The 25480-nt window shown below is 34.6% G+C and overlaps 1 protein-coding gene across 2 annotated transcripts in view; it reads left to right on the top strand.

Annotated features, from left to right (window-relative positions):
- LOC136034072 (uncharacterized) overlaps nucleotides 1-25123 on the top strand; it is a 46795-nt gene extending 21672 nt beyond the window's left edge. Inside the window, exons 2-3 of one of the 2 annotated variants that reach the window (XM_065715190.1) lie at nucleotides 18647-19374; nucleotides 24416-25123. In XM_065715190.1, coding sequence (XP_065571262.1) covers nucleotides 18841-19374; nucleotides 24416-25033 — 1152 coding nt within the window. In that variant the 5' untranslated portion in view covers nucleotides 18647-18840 and the 3' untranslated portion in view covers nucleotides 25034-25123. The remainder of the gene's footprint in view (nucleotides 1-18646; nucleotides 19375-24415) is intronic. The other variant, XM_065715191.1, reaches the window with a different exon arrangement.
- Nucleotides 25124-25480: the final 357 nt, after the last annotated feature.

Genomic DNA, 25480 nt, shown 5'->3' with positions numbered 1-25480 from the left:
GCAGAATATATGTTTCATATCATTTTCAGCTGTATTTGAGGTAGATTTTTGAAAAAATCTGTATTATGACCATTATATTATGAATAATAATTTAATAAAAGACTTTATTTAAAAATACTTTTTGAAAAATGCATATTTTAAAAAAATTAATTGGTACAAGCTACAATAAGGTATGAATGCACTACAATGAGTATGTAAAGGCTAATTTGCCTTTTTATTTTTATATATCTTTGCTTATAGCAAAGTACTAACGTCCCGCTCTTTAGCCATGAGAGGGAAAATTTTCAAGTAATTTAACCCGTAGTCAACCTGCGTGTGTTCCCCAGCGAGAACCTCCAACAGGTACAACTCTAGTTTGGCATTTGTGAAGGGACACACATGCACGGAAAGGTGTAGCATAAATGGCAGACAGTAACAACGGCAATCAAACGGATAAAATTAACCCTTGCCCACTTAATTCAACAATCTGTCTTGGCTTTTTTCTACAATTGGCCATGACTTCCACTTTTCCCACAACTATTCCCTCTTTTGTTAAATTCAAAAGTTCACACACATGCATAAATTCTTTTGTTGAATTTGACAAAAGAGGGAATAGTTGTGGGAAAAGTGGAAGTCATGGCCAATTGTAGAAAAAAGCCAAGACAGATTGTTGAATTAAGTGGGCAGCCCAGTCAAGGGTTAATTTTATCCGTTTGATTGCCGTTGTTACTGTCTGCCATTTATGCTACACCTTTCCGTGCATGTGTGTCCCTTCACAAATGCCAAACTAGAGTTGTACCTGTTGGAGGTTCTCGCTGGGGAACACACGCAGGTTGACTACGGGTTAAATTACTTGAAAATTTTCCCTCTCATGGCTATCACTCGACAACGCTGAACTAGAGTCAACCCTCTCATGCTAATTCACGGTGAGTTGGGTTCCAACCTGTTGGAGGTTCTCTCTCAGGTTAATTCACGATCGCAGAAAGGGGGAAGCAGCATATTGACAAATGGAAATAACGAGTCCAATTCAAGGCCTACAAGGGCCTCCTGCAATCTGCCTCGACTCTTATGCAAGTGAACTTGCATTTATAAGCCAAGGAATTTGGGCGAGAAACAAAAATTTCAACTGTCTGTAATTGACTACAAAACGTCGACTAGACATGGGCTAAATGGGAACCCCAAATGAGAATGAGTATATTGTTGGTATGTGTGAAGCGGATGGTTACTACCACTTGAGCAATGGTCTAACCATTGACGGCTTTAAGGATTCGTGCTCTAAGCGCGGCAAACATAGGCTCAATGAAATACCCTATGAAAGAGGTATATGGTGTTGGTATGTGCCTATAGCAATGGCCTAGCGCTAGAACAACGGGTCTAACTAGCCTCGGCTTGAAGGCATCCGTACCTCAAGCGGTGAACATGGGCAAAAGAAAGGAACTACATTGTTGGTATATAACGTTGGTATAACGTCCCGCTCTTTACACTAAAGTATTTTGCTGTTTTAAAAAGTAGAGTTGAGAGAGAGTCAAACCTTAGCGAAAAGAATGGGGCGTTGAGGAGGGAACAGTCCCTTTCATATACAGAGTAATTTCTTTTGTTTAAGCTTTATTGTCGCTCCTTACTTTCAGTTAAAAACACTTGTTTTTTTTATTTAACATATTAAGGATTTAACTAAAACATACAACAATAGTAGTTTATATCAGTGAGATTAAGTTAATTATATTCAAATGCAGAGAGAGAAACTGGTTTTTGAAAAAATCAAATAGATGAAGCTTTTTGGTGTGGTCAATATAATTGACAAGAGTTTCATTTACTTCCATGCAATACGTCTTACAAAAGATATTGAGTGGCTAAAAACCTCATGAATAATTCAAACGTTGATAGTTTGATTCTATGTCACAACTCTAGTTTTTAAAACAATAAAAAACTTTAGCGTAAAGAGCGAGGCGTTGAGGAGGGGACAGCCCCTATCATGTATGGAATAATTTCTGTTCGCTTCCAGTTTTAATGTTGCTCCTTACTTTCAGTTGAAAACACTTATATTGTGAAGGAGATGAACACCTTTTTATTTACGTAATAATTTCTGTTCTTTTTAGGTTTTAATGCTTCTCCTTACTTCCAGCTGAAATTTTTTATATTTATTTTCGCATTGTTTTTTTTAATAATGCTAGAAAATCCTGCAGCCCCTTAATGGAAATTATCTTCTCTCTTGATAAATTCCTCCATGGAAAGATCCTCCCACTTAACCCCATCTCTCAACCCACCTCACCCCCCTCAACACGAAAAAGTCCCGATGAAAACGTCTGTACACTTCCCAATAACCATTACTACATGTAAACAATGGTCAAAGTGTGTAACTTGCAGCCCCTCCCATGGGGACTCTGGGGGCTTTTTGAATATGCTGAACAAAATGGCTATCCCAGAATTTTTATCCGTTGACTTTGGGAAAAAATGAGCGTGGGAGGGGGCCTAGGTTCCCTCCAATTTTTTGGGCCCTTAAGAAGGGCACTAGAACTTTAAATGAGTCCTCTCGCGACATTCTAGGACCAGTGGGTCCATACGATCACCGTGTTTTTCTTCTGGCAAAAATACAAAATTCAACATTTTTGTAGATAGGAGCTTGAAACTTATACAGTACAGTTTTCTGATACGCTGAATTTGATGGTGTTTTTGCTAAGATTCAATAACAACTAGGGGGTGTTTCTCCCTATTTTCTAAAATAAGGCAAATTTTCTCAGGCTCGTAACTTTTGATGGGTAAGACTAAACTTGATGAAACTTATATATTTAAAATCAGCATGAAAATGCAGTTCTTTCGATGTAACTGTTGGTATTAAAATTTCGTTTCTTAGAGTTTCGGTTACTATTGAGCTGGGTCACTCCTTGCTACAGTTCGTTACCACGAACTGTTTGATAGTTTCAACGTTTTTGACCGTTTTGTTACTGATCCTTACAAAATTAGTTCCGCAAATATTCCTAATTTCAGTTTCGTGGGACGATCTTTCCATAGAGAAATTTCTCGTGGAGGAAGGGAATTTTCCATGGAGCTGGATTTCGCGACCTTACTTGAAAAACGATTAGCAATTAAATAAAAATCAAGTTTTTTCTACCGAAATTAAGAAGCAACATTAAAACTCAAAAAGAACAGAAAATTACGTATATGAGATGGGTTGCCTCTCCTCAGTAGCTCGCTCTTACGCTAAAGTTTTTTTTTAAACTTTTCAAAGAGGTTATTATTCTAATTAAATTGCCTTTATGATTCTGGAGTTATTCTTAGACAACTGAACCATAATTCAAACTCCGGTTATTATAATGTTATTATTACTTCAAAAAAATAAAATTAATGTACAAGTTTCGTTTTAATTATTCATGTACGGTAAGCCAAATTTCAAACCTGCACTAATTCAAAAATGTTCAGAAATTAAATTTTAAAAAACAAGTTTTTTAACTGAAAGTAAGAAGCGACATTAGAACTTACTACGAACAGAAATTATTACGTATATGAAAGGGGCTGTGCCCTCCTTAAGGTCCCACTCTTCATGCTAAAGTTTTTATTGTTTATAAAGCAGAGTTGTGAGAAAGAGTTAAGCTTTACAATAAAGAGCGGGGTGTTGAGGAGGGGACAGCCCCTTTCATATACGGAATAATTTCTGTTCGTAGTACGTTCTAATGTCGCTTCTTACTTTCAGGTAAAAAAAAACTTGTTTTTTTAAATTTAATTGCATTAAAAAGAAAACTAATTATTACATTGCTTCTTTCAAAGAGTATTTTTGTTGGAGTGGATCCAGCATATCCCCCTCAGAAAATTTCCTCCCTCAAATTTCCCTCTGTGGACAAATCCCCCCGGAAATTACAAATTTCCCTTGAAGATTCTCCCGACAGTTTCCTTCGAAAATTCCTCCCGCATTTAAAATTTAGCAGCCAAAAAGAAATTCAGACAAAAAGAATGAGCTCATATGGCACTTGTGACGAGGCGAGAAGAGCTAAGAACCAAGAGATCATATAGTATGAGCTCTAACAAAATTCTATGAATCAATTGATTGATTTAAAAAGGAAAATAAGAGGTTTAATGCCGGTCAGGATTTAAAATAAGAGCTCTGAGTCACGATGTCCTTCTAAATATCAAAATTCATTAAGATCCAATCACCCACTCGTAAGTTATAAATACCTAATTTTTTCTAATTTTTCCTCTCCCTCTAGCCCCCCAGAGGGTCGAATCTGGGAAAACGACTTTATCAAGTCAAATTGTGCAGCTCCCTGACACGCCTACCAATTTTCATCGTCCTAGCACGTCCAGAAGCACCAAATTTGCCAAATCACTGAACCCCTCCCCCCAACTCCTCCAAAGAGAGCGAATCCAGTACGATTCTGTCAATCACGTATCAAGGACATTTGTTTATTCTATCCACCAAGCTTCATCCCGATTCCTCCACTCCAAGTGTTTTTCCAAGATTTCCCCCTCCAACTCCCCCCAATGTCAAAAGATCTGGTCGGGATTTGAAATAAGGCCTCTGAGACATGGATTCCTTCTAAAATCAAATTTCAATAAGATCCGATCATCTATTCATAAGATAAAAATACCTCAATTTTCACGTTTTCGAAGAATTCCGGTTTCCTTCTCCAACTCCCCCCAATGTCACAGGAATTTAAAATTAGAACTTTAAAGCACAAGATCCTTCTAAATATCAAATTTCATTAAGATCTGGTCACCCTTTCGTAAGTTACAAATACCTCAATTTTCAAGATTACCCCCCCCCCCAATTCCACCAAAGAGTGCAGATCCGGTCTGGTTATGTCAGTCACCTATCTTAGACAGGTTTCTATTCTTCCCGTCCAGTTTCATCCTGATCTCACCGCTTTAAGTATTTTCTAAGATTTCCGGTCCCCCCAACTGCCCTCCCCCCCAATTACGCTTGATCCGGTTGATTTAAAATAAGAGATCTGAGTTACGAGGATCTTCTAAATATGAAGTTTCATGAAGATCTGATCACTCCTTCCTAAGTTAAAAATACGTAATTTTTTCTTATTTTTCAGAATTAGCCCCCCCCTCCAATAGAGCGGATCCGTTCCAATTATTTAAATCACGTATGTAAGACTTCTGCTTGAATCATGAAACAAGTTTCCTAATTCTAGGCTCCCCGTTTTCCATGATTTTGGGTTCCCCCGCCCAAAACTTCCCCCAATGTCACCAGATCCGGTCAGGATTTAAAATAAGAGCTTTGAGACACAATATCCTTCTAAATATCAAATTTCATTGAGATCCGATCACCCGTTCGTAAGTTAAAAATACCTCATTTTTTTCTAATTTTTCAGAATCACCCCCCCCCCCCTAGCTACCCCAAAGAGAGTGGATCCGTTCCGATTATGTCAATCATGTATCTGGGACTTGTGCTTATTTTTTCCATCAAGTTTCATCCCGATAGTGTTTTCCAAGATTTTAGGTTTACCCCCTCCAACTCCCCCCAATGTCATCAGATCCGGTCGGGATTTAAAATAAGAGCTCTGAAAAACAATATCATTCCAAAAATCAAATTTCATTAAGTTCCACAATGAATATAGAATACTTGGTGTAGAATCAAACAGTTCGTATAAATGAACTATAATAAGGAGCATTTCGGCCCAATAGTTACCAAACTGCAAAAATCAATTCATTTCAAATGTATAGAAAAACATTTGGCTGAGCAAAATTTTGAATTAAGCAATGCATTTAGCTATATATTTTGAGGGACTGGGGCCTCGCATTGAACCTCTCTATTTTACAGCTAAAAATAATTTAATTAATACAATTTTTACAAGGTGGAACAGTTGCTCAAATTTATTATTTAGTTTTAAAAATTATTTATTATTATTATTAATTATTATTAAAAATTAATTAAATTAATTAAACATTAATATTGTTTTAATTAATTTACATTTTTGTTTAATTAATTTAAATTAATGCTATAAAAACTTTAAAAAAATTTTAAGTTTTTATTTATCTACATTTTTATCTACATTTTTTAAGCCTTTATTTATCTACACTATTTGTATGATTTTGAACCTCTGTCCATTGGCTGTAGTTGCCTCATCACCCTACACCCATAAAGCATAATTTTCTACCCTTTGAACTATGATTCAAATACCCCTTGAAATGTTTATTCGATTGCCTAAGGGACCGGGAACGCTTGAAGCGTTGAATAAATGACATTCCATGCAGTTTGACCTTTGAAATAGGAACTTAAATTTCACTTTATATCATGTGACGTTTCTAAATATTATGAAATGTTGAAAAAAATTCTGGACTGCAGAAACGTAGCTCTTCGGCAAGTTAACATTTCTGCGTTGACTGTTCTATATCGAACTCAAAGGTTGTATCTTGTGTTTCAACTAAATCTTTTTTTTTGTAAAAGGTTCCTTTCCAAGCAATTTCGCATCATTAATTACTTTTTTTAAGAGATTTACTATTTTGAAATGGAATTTCTGAGTCGGAGGTTTATTTTCAATTTACTGAATTACTTTTCAACATGTAATACCATTCCAATAGTTATTAGTGATATAAGTGTCCATTCTATCAGCCTTTTCTCTTCTTTTTTCCGGGAATACACATTACTCCATGTAATCAAATTGATTATTTTTTAAAATCAGTAGTTTTTTGGATTGTTTCAAACGGTTCGTGGTAACAAACTGTAATAAAGAAGCGACGCGGTTCAATAGTAACCGAAAATCGAATTTTAATACCGATTGATATATCAAAAGAATGGGCTTATTATGTTGACTGCGAATATATAAGTTTCATTAAGTTTAACATTACCCGTCAAAGGCTACAGGCCTGAGAAAATGTGCCTGGTTTTTGTAAAAGAGAGAAAAAACCCATAAAATTCAAAGAATCTTAATATAAATCAAACTATCAGATTGAGTGTATTAAACAACCCTGCTGTAGAGGTTTCAAGCTCCTATCTGTAAAAATGTGGATTTTTGTGTTTTTCAAACAGTAAGTAACTATAAGCAGTAACTGTAAGTAAAGAGTGATTTGGCTGAATAGTAAACGAAACTATAAGAAACAGAGTTGTAATAACAATAGATACATCAAAAGAAGTGAATTTTGATGCTTATTCAAAATATGTAAAATTCATCTAATTTAATGGTATCTATCAAAAGTTATGAGCCTTAGAAAATATGGCCAATTTAAAAAGAAACAAGAAAACATCCCCAAAATATCAAGTGATCTTAATAAAAAAGTCACTCCATCAGATTCAGCATACCAGAGAGCCATAATTTAGAGGTTTGAAGGTCCTATGGAATCTTTCCATGGAGAAATTTTTCATGGGGAAAGGGAATTTTCCATGGAGAGGGAGCCGGATCTCCCACCATTATTTAAAAAAAACAATAAGAAATTAAATAAGAAAAAGACACGTTATTTGTAACTGAAAGTAAACAACAACATGAAAAATTAGAACGAAAAGAAATTATTACGTATATGAGGGGGTCTCATACTTACTAGTGCCTCACTCCTTACGCTGAAGCTTATCTTAGTAATTGTAAAAGAGTAGTTTTAGTTATTTATTTCCAACTAAACGGATTCAGGAGTCATTCTCAGAGAATTGAAATAACATTTGAACTTTAGTGTAAAGAGCGAGGTACTGACGAGGGGTGGCCCCTTCATATACATAGTAATTTCTATTCATTTTGAGTTTTACTATTGCTCCTTGCTTTCAGTTGAAAAAAACTTTTTTTCCAGAAGAAACATCACGAATGTGTGCTCATTTTTTTTTCTTTTTCCCAGGGGTGATCGTATGGATTCAGTGGTCCTAGAATATTGGGAGATGGCTCATTCGAACGGAAATAAGAAGTTCAGGTGTCCTTTTTAAGCTACCAAAAAGATTGGAGGGCAACTAGGCCCCCTCCTACGCTGCTGTTTTCCCCATATTCATCCGATCAAAATCTTGAGAAAGCCTTTTAGTTCAGTGAAGTTGAAAAGTACAGAAGAAACCATATCATTTGAAATTATCTTTTTGGAGATAAGATGACACCCCACAGTCCCAGGGCAAATGCCTTTAAGTTATAAAATTTAAACACTGTTTGCGATTAGTATTTGTTATTGGGAAGCATGCATACATTTTTCGGATGGGGAGGAAAATCTTCTTCTGGACGTTTTTCCGAGGGGAAAGCTTTGTATGGGGAGGGAAGTTTTCAGGAAAAAAACTTTTCAGGGGAAATTTTACACTAAGGGAATTTGACAGAATTTCTACTCGAAATTCTCTTTATATGTCTTGCTTTCTCATTACCGACTCAAATTTACGCGTTGAGATGTTAAGGGTAATTGTCCGGGGTAAATTTTCAATAGGATTGATTTGTCTAGAGGATATATTTGTAGGCAGGGGTGATGTTTCCATGGCAGTAGAGCAAGATTTCCTGGCATTATTTTAAAAATTAAGAATCAGGAATTAAATGAAAAAAACATTTTTTTTAAACTAAAAGTAAGAAGCAACCTTAAATTTGAAACGAACAGAAATGATTATCTATATAAAAGGGGTTCAACCCCTCCTCAACACCTCACTCCTTACACTAGAGTTTGAATTTTGTCCCAGCTCCTTAAGAACAACTGCTGAAACACAAGAGTCGTTTAATTAGAAATATAAGAAGCTTTATTAAAAAAATACTTTAGCGTGAATTGCGAGGTTTTGAGGAGGAGGCATCCCCCTTTATAAAAGTAATAATTTCTTTTTGTTTTACTTTTTATTGTTGATCCTTTCTTTCAGTTGAAAAAATTGCTTTTTTATTTAATTTTTGAAAAGAATGAATCGTCAGGGCCCAGGACGCCCCTTGAAATACTTTTGGGAAGGGGAAGTTGAAGGGGGCAAGATTTGCAAAATCAGCAAAGAGCTAGCAATTTGTGTGCGAACCATAAGAGAATATCGTCAATTCTTAATATTCAGGGGAGTGGGTGTCTGCTGGTAAGTGATTACTGCAGTTTATCTCAAGGTTTCTCTGTCCTAAGTAGCCCTTTCACCAAAATCTTATTATTTTGAATGAGAAAGGGGCAGATATATCAAAAGGATCTTTGGGGGTGACCCCTTCCCCCAAAATCTAATCGTTTTCACAATGTTTATGATTTTCATAGCAGATGTCTGTTTTTGCTATTTCATAGATTTTACTAACCTCCTCCTTCGTCGTTAACAATAAGGTCAGTGGATATGTTTGTTCGGAGTATAAGAGAAATGATTAAGCAAATTTAAGCTGAGGCAAGAAATAAGGGAGGCTGGCTTTGAGGTAAAAAGACTCTTTGCACCTCTTTGAAAACTCTTTATGATTGTGACTAAAGAACTCCTATATTTTTTATTTCACCTAAAATGGCAAATTAGAGTTAGAAAAATTTGATTTTTTTTTTTTATGAGTGGTTTTAAGTGTGAATCATAAATTCCAAACTTACACTCCAGAGGAAACAAAGGTGCAAGGAGTCAAATTAGAAAATCTTATAAATAACTTCCTTACTAAGATGATTCTAGTTTTAATTAAATGTAAAAAAAACAAGTTTTTTTTAACTGAAAGTAGGGAGCGACAATAAAACTTAAAACAAAGAGAAATTACTCCGTATATGAAAGGGGCTTTTCCTCCTCAACGTCCCACTCTTTATGCAAAAGTTTGATTCTTTCTCTTAACTTTACTTTTTAAAACAGCAAAAACTATGGCATAAAGAGTGGGGCGTTGAGGAGGTAAAACCCCACTAATATTCGGAGTAATTTCTGTTCGTTTTAAGTTTTAATGTCGCTCCTTACTTTCAGTTAAAAAAAAACTTGTTTCTTTATTTAATTTCTGGACGTTTTTGATTTAATGCATGTTTTGATCTTGGCTCTCCGGACATAAATAATTAAAACGAAATTTGCATTTTTTTTTTTTTTTTTTTTTTTTTTTTTTTTTTTGGCTAAATGGCTCCCTCATAGTTTTAATCAGATGATTTTGAGAAAAAGGAGCGAGGGAGGAGGCCAGGCTGTTTTTGAGAAAAAAGGAGCGAGGGAGGAGGCCAGGCTGACCTCCAGGTTTTTGATTACTTAAAAAGGCAACCAAAACTCTAAATTTTTTACGAACGTTTTCATTAGTAAAAAATATACGTAACTTACAAATTAACTTACGTAACGAACTTCTACATTCTTATGTTTTTATTGCGTATATGAGGGGATTCACCCCCTAGTCAATACCTTGCTCTTTACACTAAAGCTTAAATTTTGTCCCAATTCCTTAAGAATGACCTCTGAATCACACAGGCCATAGAGTAAATAGCTGAAATTATTAAAAATACTTTAGCGTAAAGAGCGAGGTATTATGAGGAGGTAAACTCCTCATATGCGCAATAATTTCTGTTCGTTTTAAGTTTTACTGCTGCTTCTTACTTTCAATTGAAAAAAAACTTTTCATATTTATTTTTTGATTGTTTTTTAAATAATGCTAGAAAATCTTGCGCCCCCTTCATTTAAATTCTCTTCCCCTACGACAAATTCTTCCATGGAGAGATTCTTACAGGTAACTTCCTCCATCCCCTCAACTTCTCCCCCCCCCCCCAAAAAAAAAAGAAAAATCCCTCGAAAACGGCTGTACACTTCCCAATAGCCATTACTACATGTAAACACAGGTCAAAGTTTGTAACTTGCAGCCCCTCCCATGGGGACTGCGGGGAGTAGATCGTCTCCAAAGACATAGTCATTAGGTTTTTCGACTATGGTGAATAAAATGGCTATCTCAGAATTTTATTCGGGTGATTTTGGGGAAAAAATGAGCAAGGGGCCTAGGAGCCCTCAAATTTTTTGGTCACTTAAACAGGGCACTAGGACTTTTAATTTCCGTTAGAATGAGCCCTCTTGTGTCGTTCTAGGACCATTGACTCCATACATTCACCCCTGAAAAAAAAAACAAATAAACACGCATCCATGATGCGTGATCCGTGATGCGAAATTCCACTTTTTTGGAGATAGTAGCTTGAAATTTCTACTTTTGGTTTTTCTGATGCGCTGAATCTGATGGTGTGATTTTCGTTAAGGTTGTATGACTTAGGCGGTGTTACCCCCTATTTTGAATAAATGAGGCATATTTTCTCAGGCTAGTTACTTTGATGGGTAAGACTAATCTTGATGAAACTTATATATTTAAAATCAGCATTCAATGTAATTCTTTTTATGTAACTATTGATATCAAAATTCCTTTTCTTAGAGTTTCGGTTACTATTGAGCCGTGTCGTTCCTTACTACAGTTCGTTACCACGAACTGTTTGATTGTAATTATTCACAATGCGTTTTAAAGCAAAATTTGTCACTCTTTTGACAGGGAAATTGCATCTGCATTTCAAATAAAAGTGGGCACTGATTATAAAAATACCAGACAAATTTTTTAAGGTGTTGCGATTATGTTAAAGCAAAAAATATTTAACATCTCATTGTCTTTTCCTAATTTATTGTAGAAACAAAATGTGAAAAAAAGGAAGCTGGATATTATAAATAGTAGAACAAACTGTAGATTAAAGTAAAATGTGAAAAAAGTGGAGGAAATAATTCGGATATTTTGAAAACAATTAGGATTGAATAACAATTTTACTTAGTAATTTTGTTCTAAATAAGTTGGGAAAGTACCTATTACTAGGCGAGAGTAAAATTGAATTAAGGGGAATAGAGTGATAAAATCGGAGGAAAAATACCACCACTGAGAGTCAGAAAGAGAGAGAGAGCAAGAGAAATAGAGAGAACTAAAAAAATAAAAACCTACATAAAAAAGGTAAAGGATACGGCATTAGACTTTACAGTCCCTACCGGCGGTGCTGATCTCTGTTTCGCAGCCCTTCAGCCAGGAAGTGCAATGGGGGGTTGGGGGCCAGCCATCATGTGCTTTCACACAGAAAAAGAAAAGCCATTGGGTAAACATTTATAGAAAGTAGTGGTCACTGGATAACAAAGTATTAATCAATAGACAAGACGAACAGTTCTAGGTAATTAATACAATATCCAGCCTTTTTCTGTGGTACGTTTTCAAGAAAAGACATTCTCTTAGGGAACTAAATAATGAAAACCGAAATTCTCAAAACGTTTATGCTCATAGAAATAGATAACCTTTCAACTAGTATTGATCGTGTTCTTTCAATTGCCCTAAAAGCTAGGGAGAATTTTAAATGATCTACCTCTTGGAGATTTATTTACGCATTTATAAATAATTCGTTTATATAACAGACAAGCTTACTCCCTGATGCTATTATACAGGGAGTTTATTCGTTTTTTCTATCGTTGAAAAATGTCCCAGAGGGAACCCAAAATATTTGAATTTGTACATGCTTCAGGTTTGTTTTAACCTGTTGGTCCACTGTCTATTACTTAGTACTTTTAAAAAGCCTCTTATTGTTCTAATTAAACGAACCTTGTAGTTTAGGAGTCGTTTTTAAGGAATTACAACAAAATTCGATTTTAAGAGTAAAGAACAAGGGGTCGAGGAGGGGCAACCCCCCCTCATATACGTAATAATTTTATTCCTTTTAACTTTTAATGTTGCTCCTGACTTTTAGTTGAAAAACTTGTTTTTTATTTAATTTCGGATCCTTTTTTAAGCAATGCCAGGAAATCTAGTTCCAACTCCATGGAAAAATCCCTTCTCGCCACGGATATATTACCCTGGACAATTACCCTTAACATCTCCACGCGTAAAATTGAGTCGGCAAAGCGAAACCAACACATTACAAAAATTTTGTTTAGGAATTCTGGCAAATTCTCCCACTGTAAAATTTCTCCAGAAAATTTCATCCTCTGTAAAATTCCCTCCCCTTGGAAAATTCTCCACGTGGAAAATCCCCTCAGCAGAAAATTCGCCCCCCTCCACCCTGACAAACGCATGCCTACTTCCCAATAACAAATACTCTATGTAAACAATGGGCTAATTTATAACTTAAAGACCTTTCCCCCGGGGACTCTGGGGGGGGGGTATATTATCTCCAAAGCCATAGCTATCCAGCCTTTCAACTATGCTGAAAAAAATAGCTAACTCAAAATTCCGATCAGAAGTTTTTGAGAAAAGGGGGTGGGAGGGTGCCTAGGTGTCCTCCGATCTCTTTGTCACTTAAAAATTACACTAGAAGACCTCTACCTATGTTCTAGGATCACTGGGTGGATACAATGCCCCCTGAAAAGAAAAAAAAATAAATAAACACGCATCCGTGATCTTTTTTCCAGGCAAAAAATACAAAATTCTACACTTCTGCATATCAGAGCTTGAAACCTCTACGGTTTTTATATAAACTTTTTATTGAAGATGGGGCAAATATTCTTAGGCTCACAGCCTTTGACAAGTAAGACTCAATGAAACATATACATTTGAAATCAGCATAAAGAGTCAATTATTTTGATGTATCTATTTTGCATCAAAATTCTGTCTTTTAGAGTTTCGGTTACTGTTAAGCTGGGCCGCTTCTTATTTATAGTTTCGTACGACGAACAGTATATTTTTACAGTATATTCCATATGGCTCATTTTTCATTGTCTTTTTCGCTTCACTTGTGAAAATTGGCTCCAACTTTGTCCCCATCATAGAATTTGACAATATTACCCACTGTTTTCTTCTTCTGTTGCATGACTCTATGCAGAAAAATAGATTTGAATAAGAACCATCTTATTGACTTTAATTAAATAAAAAGAAACAAGTTTTTTTTAACTGAAAGTAAGGAGCGACATTAAAACTTAAAACGAACAGAAATAGCTTCGTATATGAAAGGAGCTGCTTCCTCATCAATGCCCCGTTCTTTACGCTAAAGTTCGACTCTTCCTCTCAACTCTACTTTTTAAAACAGTAATAAACTTTAGCGTAAAGAGCGGGACGTTGATGAAGAAGCACCCCCTTTCATATAAGAAGTTATTTCTGTTCGTTTTAAGTTTTAATGACGCTCCTTACTTTTAGTTAAAAAAACTTGTTTTTTTATTTAATTTCTAAACTTTATTGAATCAATGCACGTTTTGACGTTGGCTCTCCGCATAGGAATAATTAAAGCGAAATTTGCATTTTTTTTTTTTTTTTTTTTTTTTTTTTGGCTAAATGGCTTTCTCATAGTTTTGATCGAATGATTTTGAGAAAAAAGAAGTGGGAGAGGAAGCCTAGTAGCCCTCCGATTTTTGGTTATTTAAAAAGGTAACTAGAACTTTTGATTTTTTACGAATGTTTTCAAACAGTTCGTGGTAACAAACCGTAGTAAGGAGCGACCCGGCTCAAAAGTAAACGAAACTCTAAAAAACGGAATTTTGATGCTAAAAGATACATCAAAAGAAGCAGATTTTTTTTATGCTGAATTTCAATATATGAGTTTCATCAAATTTAGTCTTTGTCATCAAAAGTTACGAGCCTGAGAAAATTTGTCTTATTTTGGAAAATAGGGGGAACTACCCACTAAAAGTCATAGAATCTTAACGAAAATCACACCATCGCATTCAGCGTATCAGAGGACCCTATAGCGAAAATTTCATGCTCCTATCTACAAAAAGTGTGGAATTTCGTATTTTTTGCCAGAGGACAGATCACGGGTGCGTGTTTATTTGTTTCTTTTTTTTGTTTTCTGTTTTTTCAGGGGGTCATCGTATCGACAAAGTGGTCCTAGAATGTCGCAAGATGGCTCATTATAACGGAAATGAAAAGTTCTTGTGTCCTTTTTAAGTGAACAAAAAAATTGGGGAACATCTAGGCCCCCTCCCACACTCATTTTTCCCAAAGTCGTTGGATCAAAATTTTGGGATAGCCATTTTGTTCCAAATAGTCAAAAACCGCAATACCTATGTCTTTGGGGATGACTTACTCCCCCACAGTCCCTGGGGGAGGGGCTGCAAGTTACAAACTTTGAACAGTGTTTACATACAGTAATGGTAATTGGGAAGTGTACAGACGTTTTCAGGGGGATTTTTTTGGTTTGGGGGTGGGGCTGAGGGGAGGGGGTTATGTGGGAGGATCTTTCCTTGGAGGAATATGTCATGGGGGAAGAGAAATTCAATGAAAAAGGCGCATGATTTTCTAGCATTACTAAAAAATAACAATGAAAAAACAAACATGAAAAAGTTTTTCAATTGGAAGTAAGGAGTAGCATTAAAACTTAAAACGAACAGAGATTATTATGCATATGAGGGGTTCTTTTCCTCCTAGATACCTCGCTCTTTATGCTAAAGTATTTTTTAGTAATCTCAACTATTTATTCTATGGCCTTTCTGATTCAGTGGTCATTCTTAGAGAATTGGGACAAAACTTAAGATTTAGTGTAATGAGCGAGGTATTAACGAGGGGACAAACCCCCTCATATACATAATACAAATATTAAAGTTTGTTACGTAAGTTAATTCTTAAGTTACGTATATTTTTTACTAATAAAAACCGTCGTTAAAAATTAAAAGATCTAGTTGCCTTTTTAAGTAACAAAAAAAAATGTAGGGAAACTAGGCCTCCTTCCCCATATTTCTCAAAATCGTCTGATCAAAACTAAGAGAAAGCCATTTAGCCAAAAAAAGAATTAATCTGCAAATTTCATTTTAATAATTTATGTGCGGAGAGCCAAAATCAAACATGCATTAATTCAAAAACGTTCAGAAATTAAATAAAAAAAATAGTTTTTTTTAACTGAAAGTAAGGAGCAACATTAAAACTTAAAACGGAGAAATTACTCCGTGTATGAAAGAGGCTTGTTCCTTCTCAACGCCCCGCTCTTTACGCAAAGGTTTGACTCTTTGCCACAATTTTACTTTTTAAAACAATTAAAAACTTTAGCATAAAGAGCGAGGCGTTGAGAAGGGATCGGCCTCTTTCATACACGGAGTAATTTCTGTTCGTTATATTTAAAATCAGCATTAGAATGCGATTCTTTTGATATAGCTATTGGTATCAAAATTCCATTTTTTAGAGTTTCGGTTACTATTGAGCCGGGTCGCTCCTTACTACAGTTCGTTACCATGAACTGTTTGATCAACAATCTGAGTTTCCCACCCAACTAGTTCAAATAACTTAGGAAAGAAAATCCTTCACCATAGCAATGCCACGTTTTCCCGATTTGAAAATTTATGGCCTTATTCTCTTTTTCTATTATTCCGCTTCATTGACTTAATACAGAACCACCAACTACTTTACGAAAGTTAGAGGAAAGACTTTGTTATCGTAATGAGCGAATTTATTCACTTTATTGATGCCATGTAATCTACGATTAAATGGACATCTTTCTGAAATAGTTAAGCCAAAGAAGTAAAAAAGACCTCAATTTCAAAAATTGGAAATTAATTGCTAATTACAAAAAATGAGTGAAGGGAAGGAAATAATTAGAAATGTAATACACCAAAAAATAGCTTTAGTAGATGAAAAATCAAAAAAAATTTTCCTTTGCTGACACGTGTACAAACATGCCATTGAAATAGGATATGCTCTTACAGGATTGCTCAGCACTAAGAAAATAAACTCAGGGTGGGCAAACCGAACCTTCAAGCAAAATTACCCCTTTTCAGTATTTCCACTGAAAAAAATTTAATCCCCCTCACCCTGAATTTTGAAAAATAATTTTTTTACATTTCTAATAAAAAAATAACAATTGCCCCTTCCCCTTTAACTTTCATGAATTGGTACGCTTATCTTGATAGAGAATGGATTCTAACAAATGAAACTTCGTTAGTCAAGTTTTTACCTCAAGAAAATTAATGCGTATCTTATTGATTAAAAATTAAAATGTGAACTAGGCTTTGCATTAATGTCAGTTATATATGAAAAGAATATCTCGATTTCTTTTATGCTAAATGATGTGACTAAATAATCTTTTAAGTTATTCCAAGCTTAGCCAAAACAAAATTGTTCGAGGTTAGAAACGAGAAAAATAAGATTATTTACAAAATTTCTCGCTTTGCATCAAATATTAATTGCCTTCGCACTGATCTTAAATTTTGTTTTGAAATTGAAATAAAGATTCATACCCAAGGGAGGATGATAAATTATGCTTTGATTGAAAAATGGAAGAGAAGCAGGAATAAGATTGGACCCTGAGGAGCAGTCCAATAACTAACGCTAAAGCTTCTCGTTCTTTTGATTAAATTCTTGATGAGATAACCTAAACACTGACTTGTTTTATCGACATTAGCAAATGCTGCCTAGGCGTGATTCTAAAAAGGGGATTGAGCAACGAACAAAATTTTACTTTACTGAAAACAAAATACATTAAAATGTTTTCTTTTTTGTCACTTTAGTAAATCCGAAATTATGAAGACTTTCAAGAATGAATATCACTATTTACTAGACTGGCAATCCTCATTCATTTTTTTTTTCGGTAATCTTGTTTATAATGGTGTTTTTTTTCTATTTTTTATGTTTTAAGAAATAACAAGACATAACTCCAAATAGCGACTGTTTTCAGTCCAATTCCAAACTATGTTTTAATTTTTAGAAGGCACAGGGCTCGTTAGCCTTACTCCTCATTACGGCAGTTTTGAGTTTGACCTGGTTACTTATCGTAATTAAATTAAAAAAAAAACTTTTTTCGGCTGAAAGTAACGAGCAATTATTAAAACTTAAAAGGAAGAGTAATTATTACATATATGAGAGGGTTTGTCCCCCTAGTCAATTCTTCATTCTTTACGCTAAACCTTGTATTTTGTTCCAATTCGTTATGAATTATTCCTGAATCGCAAAAGCCGTTTATTTAGAATAGATGTCTGTTTTGAAAGTAGCAAAAAAAAAATTCAGCGTAAAGAGAGAGATATTGACTAGGGGTGAACCCCCTCATATGCGCAATAATTTCTTTCCGTCTCAAGTTTTAATGTTGCTCTTTACTTTTAATTGAAAAAACTTGTTTTTCTAACATTTAATTTCTGATAGACTTTTAAATAATACTGGGAAATACGGCACCCCCTTCATAGAAATACCTCTTCCCCATGAAAACCTCCTCCATGAAAAGATCCTCCAACTTCATGAATCTCCTGAATATGATGGTATGATTTTCATGAAGATTCTATTACTTTTAGGGGGTTTCCTCCTTTTTTCGAAAATAATGCAAATTTTTCAGGCTCTTAACTTTTGATGGGTGAAACTTGATGAAACTTGTATATTTAAAACCAGCATTAAAAATTCCGATTCTTTTGATGCATCTATTGATAGCAAAATTGTGATTTTTTTTTAGTTCAGTTGTTAATGAGCCGGGTCGCTCCTTACTTACAGTTCGTTACGACGAACTGTTTGATTTCTGTTCTTTTTTAGTGTCATTCATTCATTGATAATGATTTATGGTAGTTTTACGTTTGAAAAATTATTTGAATTTATTTTTGCTGATGTTTAGTTTAATGAAGCATATTACTTTTCATTGAATAACTCCTTTTGTGGGAAAATTATTTTAAAATTAATAACAATATAGGCCCTTGCCTTTGACCTGTCGTCCTCAAAAAATTGGGATTGAATCCCAAAGCTTTAAGAGCGTAAGCCTAAACACAAGGGTCGGTATATGGAGATAAAATCTTTTTTTCGGGGGGGGGACTAAGTAAATGTGTTTGTAATTTTATGCCTTGGGGTAGATATTCAACTGTTTTTTTTTACTAGTCCTCACAAAAAAATTTATTGTGTATTTTTTTTCTTCCGTCTGTCCTCAGACGGACTCATTTCCTAGAACGCATTTAATTTAATAGGCTTTCTTTTATGAGGCTTCAGATTTTGATAAACCTTTTTTTTAGGCTTTTATGATGTTTGAAGGAGTCAAATATTTCGGTTGCCATTTTCTAACTAAATCAAACGGTATGGTATCAAGACTTATTTCCTCCAACATGAAAGGCTGAAGGTGTGACAACTGGGATGTAGCTTATTTTTTTCATTATTTACAGTTTTGACTCAACAACAAAAAGTATTTTATGAATGGAACTCCAGTACCATGAATGGAGAGTGGCGTTTCTCCTGGGGTAGCCCTGTGACTTACCGTCCAAAAAGGCCAACTTGGTGGCCCTTAGCAACCAAGATTATAAATGAAACTAGAATGGCCACCGAAGAAGCTGCAATGCTGAACGCTGAAATGCCTAGTAGAGACATATCCAGCTATTATGAAGACATTGATGATACACTTATTCATGATCCTGATGATAGCTCTAATTTAAAACCCTCACTATATATTATAAATCAAGTAGGACAAGGTTTTGCTTTGATATTTATAATGACAACAGCAATAACTTTGAATATATGCGTTGTAGCTAATATACGAAAGTGTTCATTAAAGCTTCGAACAGTACATTTTCTTCTTGTTCAGCATTTATGTATTGCTGATCTTTTTGGTGCATTGTTTATCCTCCCTGTGCCTTTATTGACTACGCTGAGGGAGACATGGGATGCCCCAAGTGAGCTCTGTCGTTTTTCAAGTGCTGTAAATGTGGCCCTCTGGCTTCAACACATCTTAATGTTTGTCATGCTCAAAGTAAGTGTTTCCTTTACAATTTGATTTTTCGATGGTTTTGACATCTGCCCTATGGTAGAGAAGAAAAAAAATATCAAAAATTTGTTTGGAAAACTAATTTGTTGAACTTAAAAATGTCGAATGTTTAAAATGTTGAAAAACATATTTTGTTGAAAAAACTACCACACCAATTTATTCCCTACTATCAGTTATTGCTATGTTTTCTTCTTTTTTTCAAGCTGCCATGTTTTATAATTAACAAAAAATGAGTCTTAATCTTCGCTGTGATCAATTATAAAAATTTCGCTTGAAAGATGAACATAGCCTAATTTATCATTTACTATATTGTAGAGGTTTCTTTTTTACTGAAGGTTTTTAATTTTAGCAGCAGTATTTGGGCCATGGCAATTAAAAGTGGCAATGGTTTCCCAGAATGCTCAATGGTTCCCATCAGAATTAGAAATATTTAAATTGTTAAGCGTGTTATTAGTAATCCCTTTAACAACTTTGAGGATCTAGAGTTTATTTCTACCTGATATTACATATTTTCTAATACATGCTACATGTTCTATTATGCCACTGAACGAATCTGGTCACGTTTTAGAATAAATTTGTTTTATATATGCCTACCAAAATCTGGTTTGTCTTAACAGGAAATTCACGCTATTTTACAAAAACAATTTATGAAACAGTAAAGAGAATGAGGAACTGATAAACAAGCCATAAATTTGTGAAATTTAACCCATCAATACACAACCTTGATTAGTGAAATCTTTCAAAATTTTCACCCTGTTTTTAAGGAAACCCCTATTCTAGAGTTTTAACTGCGGAAGGTAGGAGAAAAACATCGGTGTCACTTTTAAAGTAACATCTGTTGTCTTCATCAAAAAATTATTTTGCTCCCCCTCCCCCCCCAAAAAAATTCTCGTCCTGAAGCAAGAATTTTTATTTAAGGACCAAATCTTTGTGAAAACTTTAAAATTGGCTATAGTTCAAAAGTGTTTCTAATTGAATTACAGATCAACGAGTTTTCACTATTGTAGGCAGCGCGGTAGCGATGCTTAAGAAAAGAGCGATAAGGCTTCCATAAATTTTTTGGTTTTTCCCGAGGCCATGTCGTATGAAAGTAATTTTACTAGAAACTTCAGAGGGGAATCTTTCCATTTGAAATTAAAATTTCTAGTGACCCTACAAAGAGTTAAAATTGATTGGAGGGCAACCCGGCCCCTCATGCAGCCCTTTTAACTATCCTCACCCCCACAGAAATCTGATCAAAACTATGAGATAGCCATTTTTGCTCAAATTAAACAAAAAGTCCAATAAATATACCTCCTGGGACGATGTGACCCCCAAGAGTCCCTGGGGCAAGGACTCTATGTTATGCAAGTTGCTATTCTTTACGTAATAAGTTTTGTCATTGAGAAAGCGGGGTACATTTGTATGGTTTTCTGTATACCGTAAAATCAAGTTTATTCACACTGCGTATTATCAATACATCTAAAAAAGGAATTTTTCCATCTGTTTCGGTCTCTAGAGTGAATTGCAGGTTTCTATCGTAAGTATTTAAATGTTCTGGAAAACCATTAACTTCACTTTCGCCATAATTTCAAACTGAAATTACGTCGTCCATGAAACGTCCCCAAAAATCATGATTAAGAAAATATGAATCCAGGGCACAATTTTCAAGATTCTCGACGAAAATTTTTGCGAGTAGGCCTGATAGAGGTGCTCTCCCTTAGGAAGGCCCCTAACTTGTTTGTAATATGAATCTCGAAACTGGTAGTGCATGGAATATTTGTTACATAATTCAACCAAATGCATGAGAACATCAATGCCTAGACCTATCGCTGACTCTTCGATTAGATGATAATTATTTTCCAGTTTATTTTGTAATAATTGCTCAGATTTTGAGACATCAATAGAAACCATGTCAAAGCTGCTTAATATGGAATTTTCGGAAATGTCTATGTCTTTCAAGTTTTCGACAAGATCAACTGAATTTTTTATATAAGATTTTTGGGAGTGAAGCAATGGTTTAAATGCAGTACATTATGTATGTTGCCTGTGAAATATATGATTTTGCAACATGCCATAGCGAAAATTTTGGCCCCTGTTCTACGACTTTTTCTTCAATATAGCTAAGCTTTTTAGATGAAATATTATTCATCTAAGCTTTTTAGATGAAATATTATATTTAATACATATTTAAGTATTAAGGATGTATTATTATTTAAGTTTTTTTTATTTCGATTGCCTCGCGGACAGTTTGTTTGATTCCTAGGTCATTGCTAATTAGAAATGTTTCGTCAAATAGAACATAATGGTTTGGATTTTCAAAAATATGATTGGTTAAAGCTGAATCGAAAGATATGGAGTTATTTCTAGATTTTCATGCTTTTTCAATACTTTCTTTGTGTTGCTGTAATCTTGTTCCTATATTTTGGTGTTCTATTTGACGATACAATTCTAATTAGGAATGACCCAAGAATCAAACAAACTGTCCGCGAGGCAATCGAAATCAAACAAAACTTAAATAATAATACATCCTTAATACTTAAATATGTATTAAATAACAATACAATACATGTACACAAAATTAATTATAGAAAATAATATAATTCAAAATAAAACAAAAATAGGAACGAATAAAAACAAGCCCAAGCCCAAAAGAACAACAAGATTAGCTGCAGAGAAGGCAAATATCGCAATAAGAAATTATTCCAATTTTTAATAAATACAGTTAGTGAAATGAATGAGCCTTTTTAGCTTGTAAAATGTTAGCTATTATCACACAGTCTTGGCTGAACTTTTCGTTAAAAAGTAATGATGCCAAGGTTATTTTAAAAAAAATGGATTTTTAGCCGAGAGCTTTTATTGTAAGTGTTTCATTGTTTATTATTTTATTTGCTGAAGACGGCCCTTAGGTATAGGGCCGAAATATTCAAATAGGTTTTCTTGGGAAAGAAATCCTCATTATTCTCTCTTCTGTGGTTGTATTATGGAAAGGCAGTGTGGTCTTCGTCATTAATTAAAACATACAATTACAGAATTTCGTTACGTAAGCTAATTCGTAAGTTACGCATATCTTTTACTCCCTTTTTCATGGGAGAGAGGAATTTTTCATGGGGAAAGAAAATTTCCATGAAGGGAGCGCAGGATATTCTAGCATTATTTAAAAAAAAACAATGAAAAAATAAATATGAAAAAGTTTTTTCAACTGAAATTAAGGAGCAGCATTAAAACTTAAAACGAACAGAAATTATTACGCACATGAGGGGTTCACCTCCTTCTAATACCTCGCTCTTTACGCTAAAGTATTTTTAGTAATTTCAACTATTTATTCTACGGCCTTTGTGATTCAGGGATCATTCTTAAGGAATTGGGACAAAATTTTAGCTTTAGCGTAAAGAGTGAGGTACTGGCGAGGGGTGAACCCACTCATATTCGTAATTAAAAAGGGTGAATATAGAAGTTCGTTACGTAAGCTAATTCGTAAGTTACGTAAATCTTTTACTAATAAGAACTTTCGTAAAAAATTAAAGTTCTAGTTGCCTTTTTTAGTAACCAAAAAATTACAGGGCATATAGGCCTCCTCCCCCGCTGCTTTTTTCTCAAAATCATTCAATCAAAACTATGAGAAAGCCATTAAGCAAAAAAAAATAATATGCAAATTTCGTTTTAATTATTCATCCGCGGAGAGCCAAAATCAAAATATGCATTAATTCAAAAACGTTCAGAAATTAAATTAAAAAAGGAGCGACATTAAAACTTAAAACGAACAGAAATTACTTCGTATATAAAAGGGGCAGCTCCCTCTTCAACATCCCACCCTTTACGCTAAAGTTTTTACTGTTTGAAAACGTTGAGTTGAGAGAAAGGGTCAAATATTTCTTAATATTTAGGGGAGTGAGGGCTCTCCTGGTAAGTGATTACTGCAGCTTATCTCTAGGTTTCTCTGTTCTAAGTAGCCTTTTCACCCAAATCTTACTATGCCTACAACGCTTTATGATTTTCTCAGAAGTTTTCTGCTGTTTAAATATTTGTGTTTTGTGTTTCTTCAGCTGGAATGAGAAAGGGGCAGACATATCAAAAGGATCTTTGGGGGGATCCCTTCCCCCAAAATCGAATTGTTTTCACATTACTTATGATTTTCATAGCAGTTGTCTGTTTTTGTTATTTTAAATTTTACTCACCTCCTCCTTTGTTTCTAACAATAAGGTCAGTGGATATGTTTGTTCGGAGTATGAGGGACGTGACTAGCAAATTTAAGCTGAGGCAAAAAATAAGGGAGGCTGGCTTTGAGGAAGAAAACTTTTTACACCTATGATAGTGACAACAGAACTTCTACATTTTATTTCACCTAAAATGGCAAATTAGAGTTAGACAAAGTTGAAATTTGTTTTTGATTAGTGGTTTTAAGTGTGAATCGTAAATTCCAAATTTACACTCCAGAGAAAAAAAAGGTGCAAGGAGTCAAAATAGAAACTTTTATAAACAACTTCTTTACGAAGATGATTCTACTATTAATTAAATAAAAAAAAATAAGTTGTTTTAACTGAAAGTAAGGAGCGACATTAAAACTTAAAACGAACAGAAATTACTCCGCATATGAAAGGGGGTTTTCCTCCTCAACGCCCCGCTCTTTACGCTAAAGTTTGACTCTTTCTCTTAACTCTACTTCATAAAACAGCAAAAAATTAAGCGTAAAGAGCGGGGCGTTGAGGAGGGAGCAGCCCCTTTTATATACGAAGTAATTTCTGTTTATTTTAAGTTTTAATGTCGCTCCTTACTTTCAGTTTAAAAAAAAACTTGTTTTTTTAATTTATTCAGTATTAAAAAAAGAGGTCAAATCCGCAGCCGATATGTACGCAGGTGTCTTTAGGAGAAGACTTCCCACCCAAGTTCGGATATTTCCCCGAAGTTCCCCATTTTATAGATAATTTGCCAAGTTTGAAGGTTTCAATTGACTCTCCTCACTTCAAATAAATGCTTGCTAAAGTGCATTGTTTTTTAGAGTCAACATAAGATTTTTTATTAAATAGTTTGTTTTGTCTATTTTCAGGTTGATCGAGTTCTCGCTAGTTTCTTGCCAATTGGAAGATACCCCATTGTCTCTGTTCCAGCATGTACAATGATCATTGGCGGATCCTGGCTCGTGAGCGCTTCCGTAGCTGCCTCAGTGTCAAGTGGTGTCGGCTCAAAATTTGAGCCAAGTGTTCTCCTTTGTGTACCTAGACTACCTCGTGAATTTGGCATTACAATATGTACTCTCTATTGTTCTGCATTCGCAACTATGGTAGTTGGATATGTTATTGTGATATTGATGCTTAAAAGACAAGAAAGCCAAAGAGAGCAGAATCTTGAATTAAGCAACCAAGAAGGAGGTGTGATAGTTGTGAATAACTCTAGCGCTGGCTCCTCTGGGCGGGGCTTAATCCGCTCTACTTTGGCATCCATGTTTGTAACGGCGGCTCATTTGTTACTGTATGTTCCGACGTTACTTGTCCTTGGTCTGCCCGGAGCTATTGAGCACCCTGTGCCGGTATTTTTATGTGCATTAGTAGTTTATTCAGAATTTTTAGTGCATCCACTTGTTTTGCTGTGTTCCTCAACAAAGCTAAGAAATGAGGTTAGAAAATCTCTACTTGGGGGTATTAAAAAGAAACTGTTAAGTTTTTGAAATTTCCTTGTTGTTGCGACGGTACATATCAATGCTTATTTAATTAAATTACCTATTTGTTGATAATAAAACATGTTTTCACGCAGACAACTATATACTCGTCTAGGTTCTTTAAAAGTCGTTATTTGTATGTGTCATTTCCAAACTATTTCCACGGGGGATCTGTAAGAATCTTTGCAATGATCTGCAAAATCGACTTTTAAATCTCACTTGCGAAATCTGAATTCGATCTACAGATTAATTAAAAAAACATTCAGAAATTAAATACAAAAAAACAAGATTTTTTAAATGAAAGTAAGTGGCGACATTAAAACTTAAAATGAACAGAAATTATTTTGTACATGAAAGCGGCTGTCCCCTCTTCAACGCCCTGTTCTTTGCGCTAAAGTTTGACTTTTTCTCACAAATCTACTTTTTAAAAGAATAAAAAACTTTAGCGTAGAGAAC

This window comes from Artemia franciscana, chromosome 12, assembly GCF_032884065.1.
Source record: "Artemia franciscana chromosome 12, ASM3288406v1, whole genome shotgun sequence".
Taxonomy (NCBI): Eukaryota; Metazoa; Arthropoda; class Branchiopoda; order Anostraca; family Artemiidae; genus Artemia; species Artemia franciscana.
The sequence above is the reverse complement of the archived record's forward strand: the minus strand, read 5'-3'. Positions and strand labels throughout refer to the sequence as shown.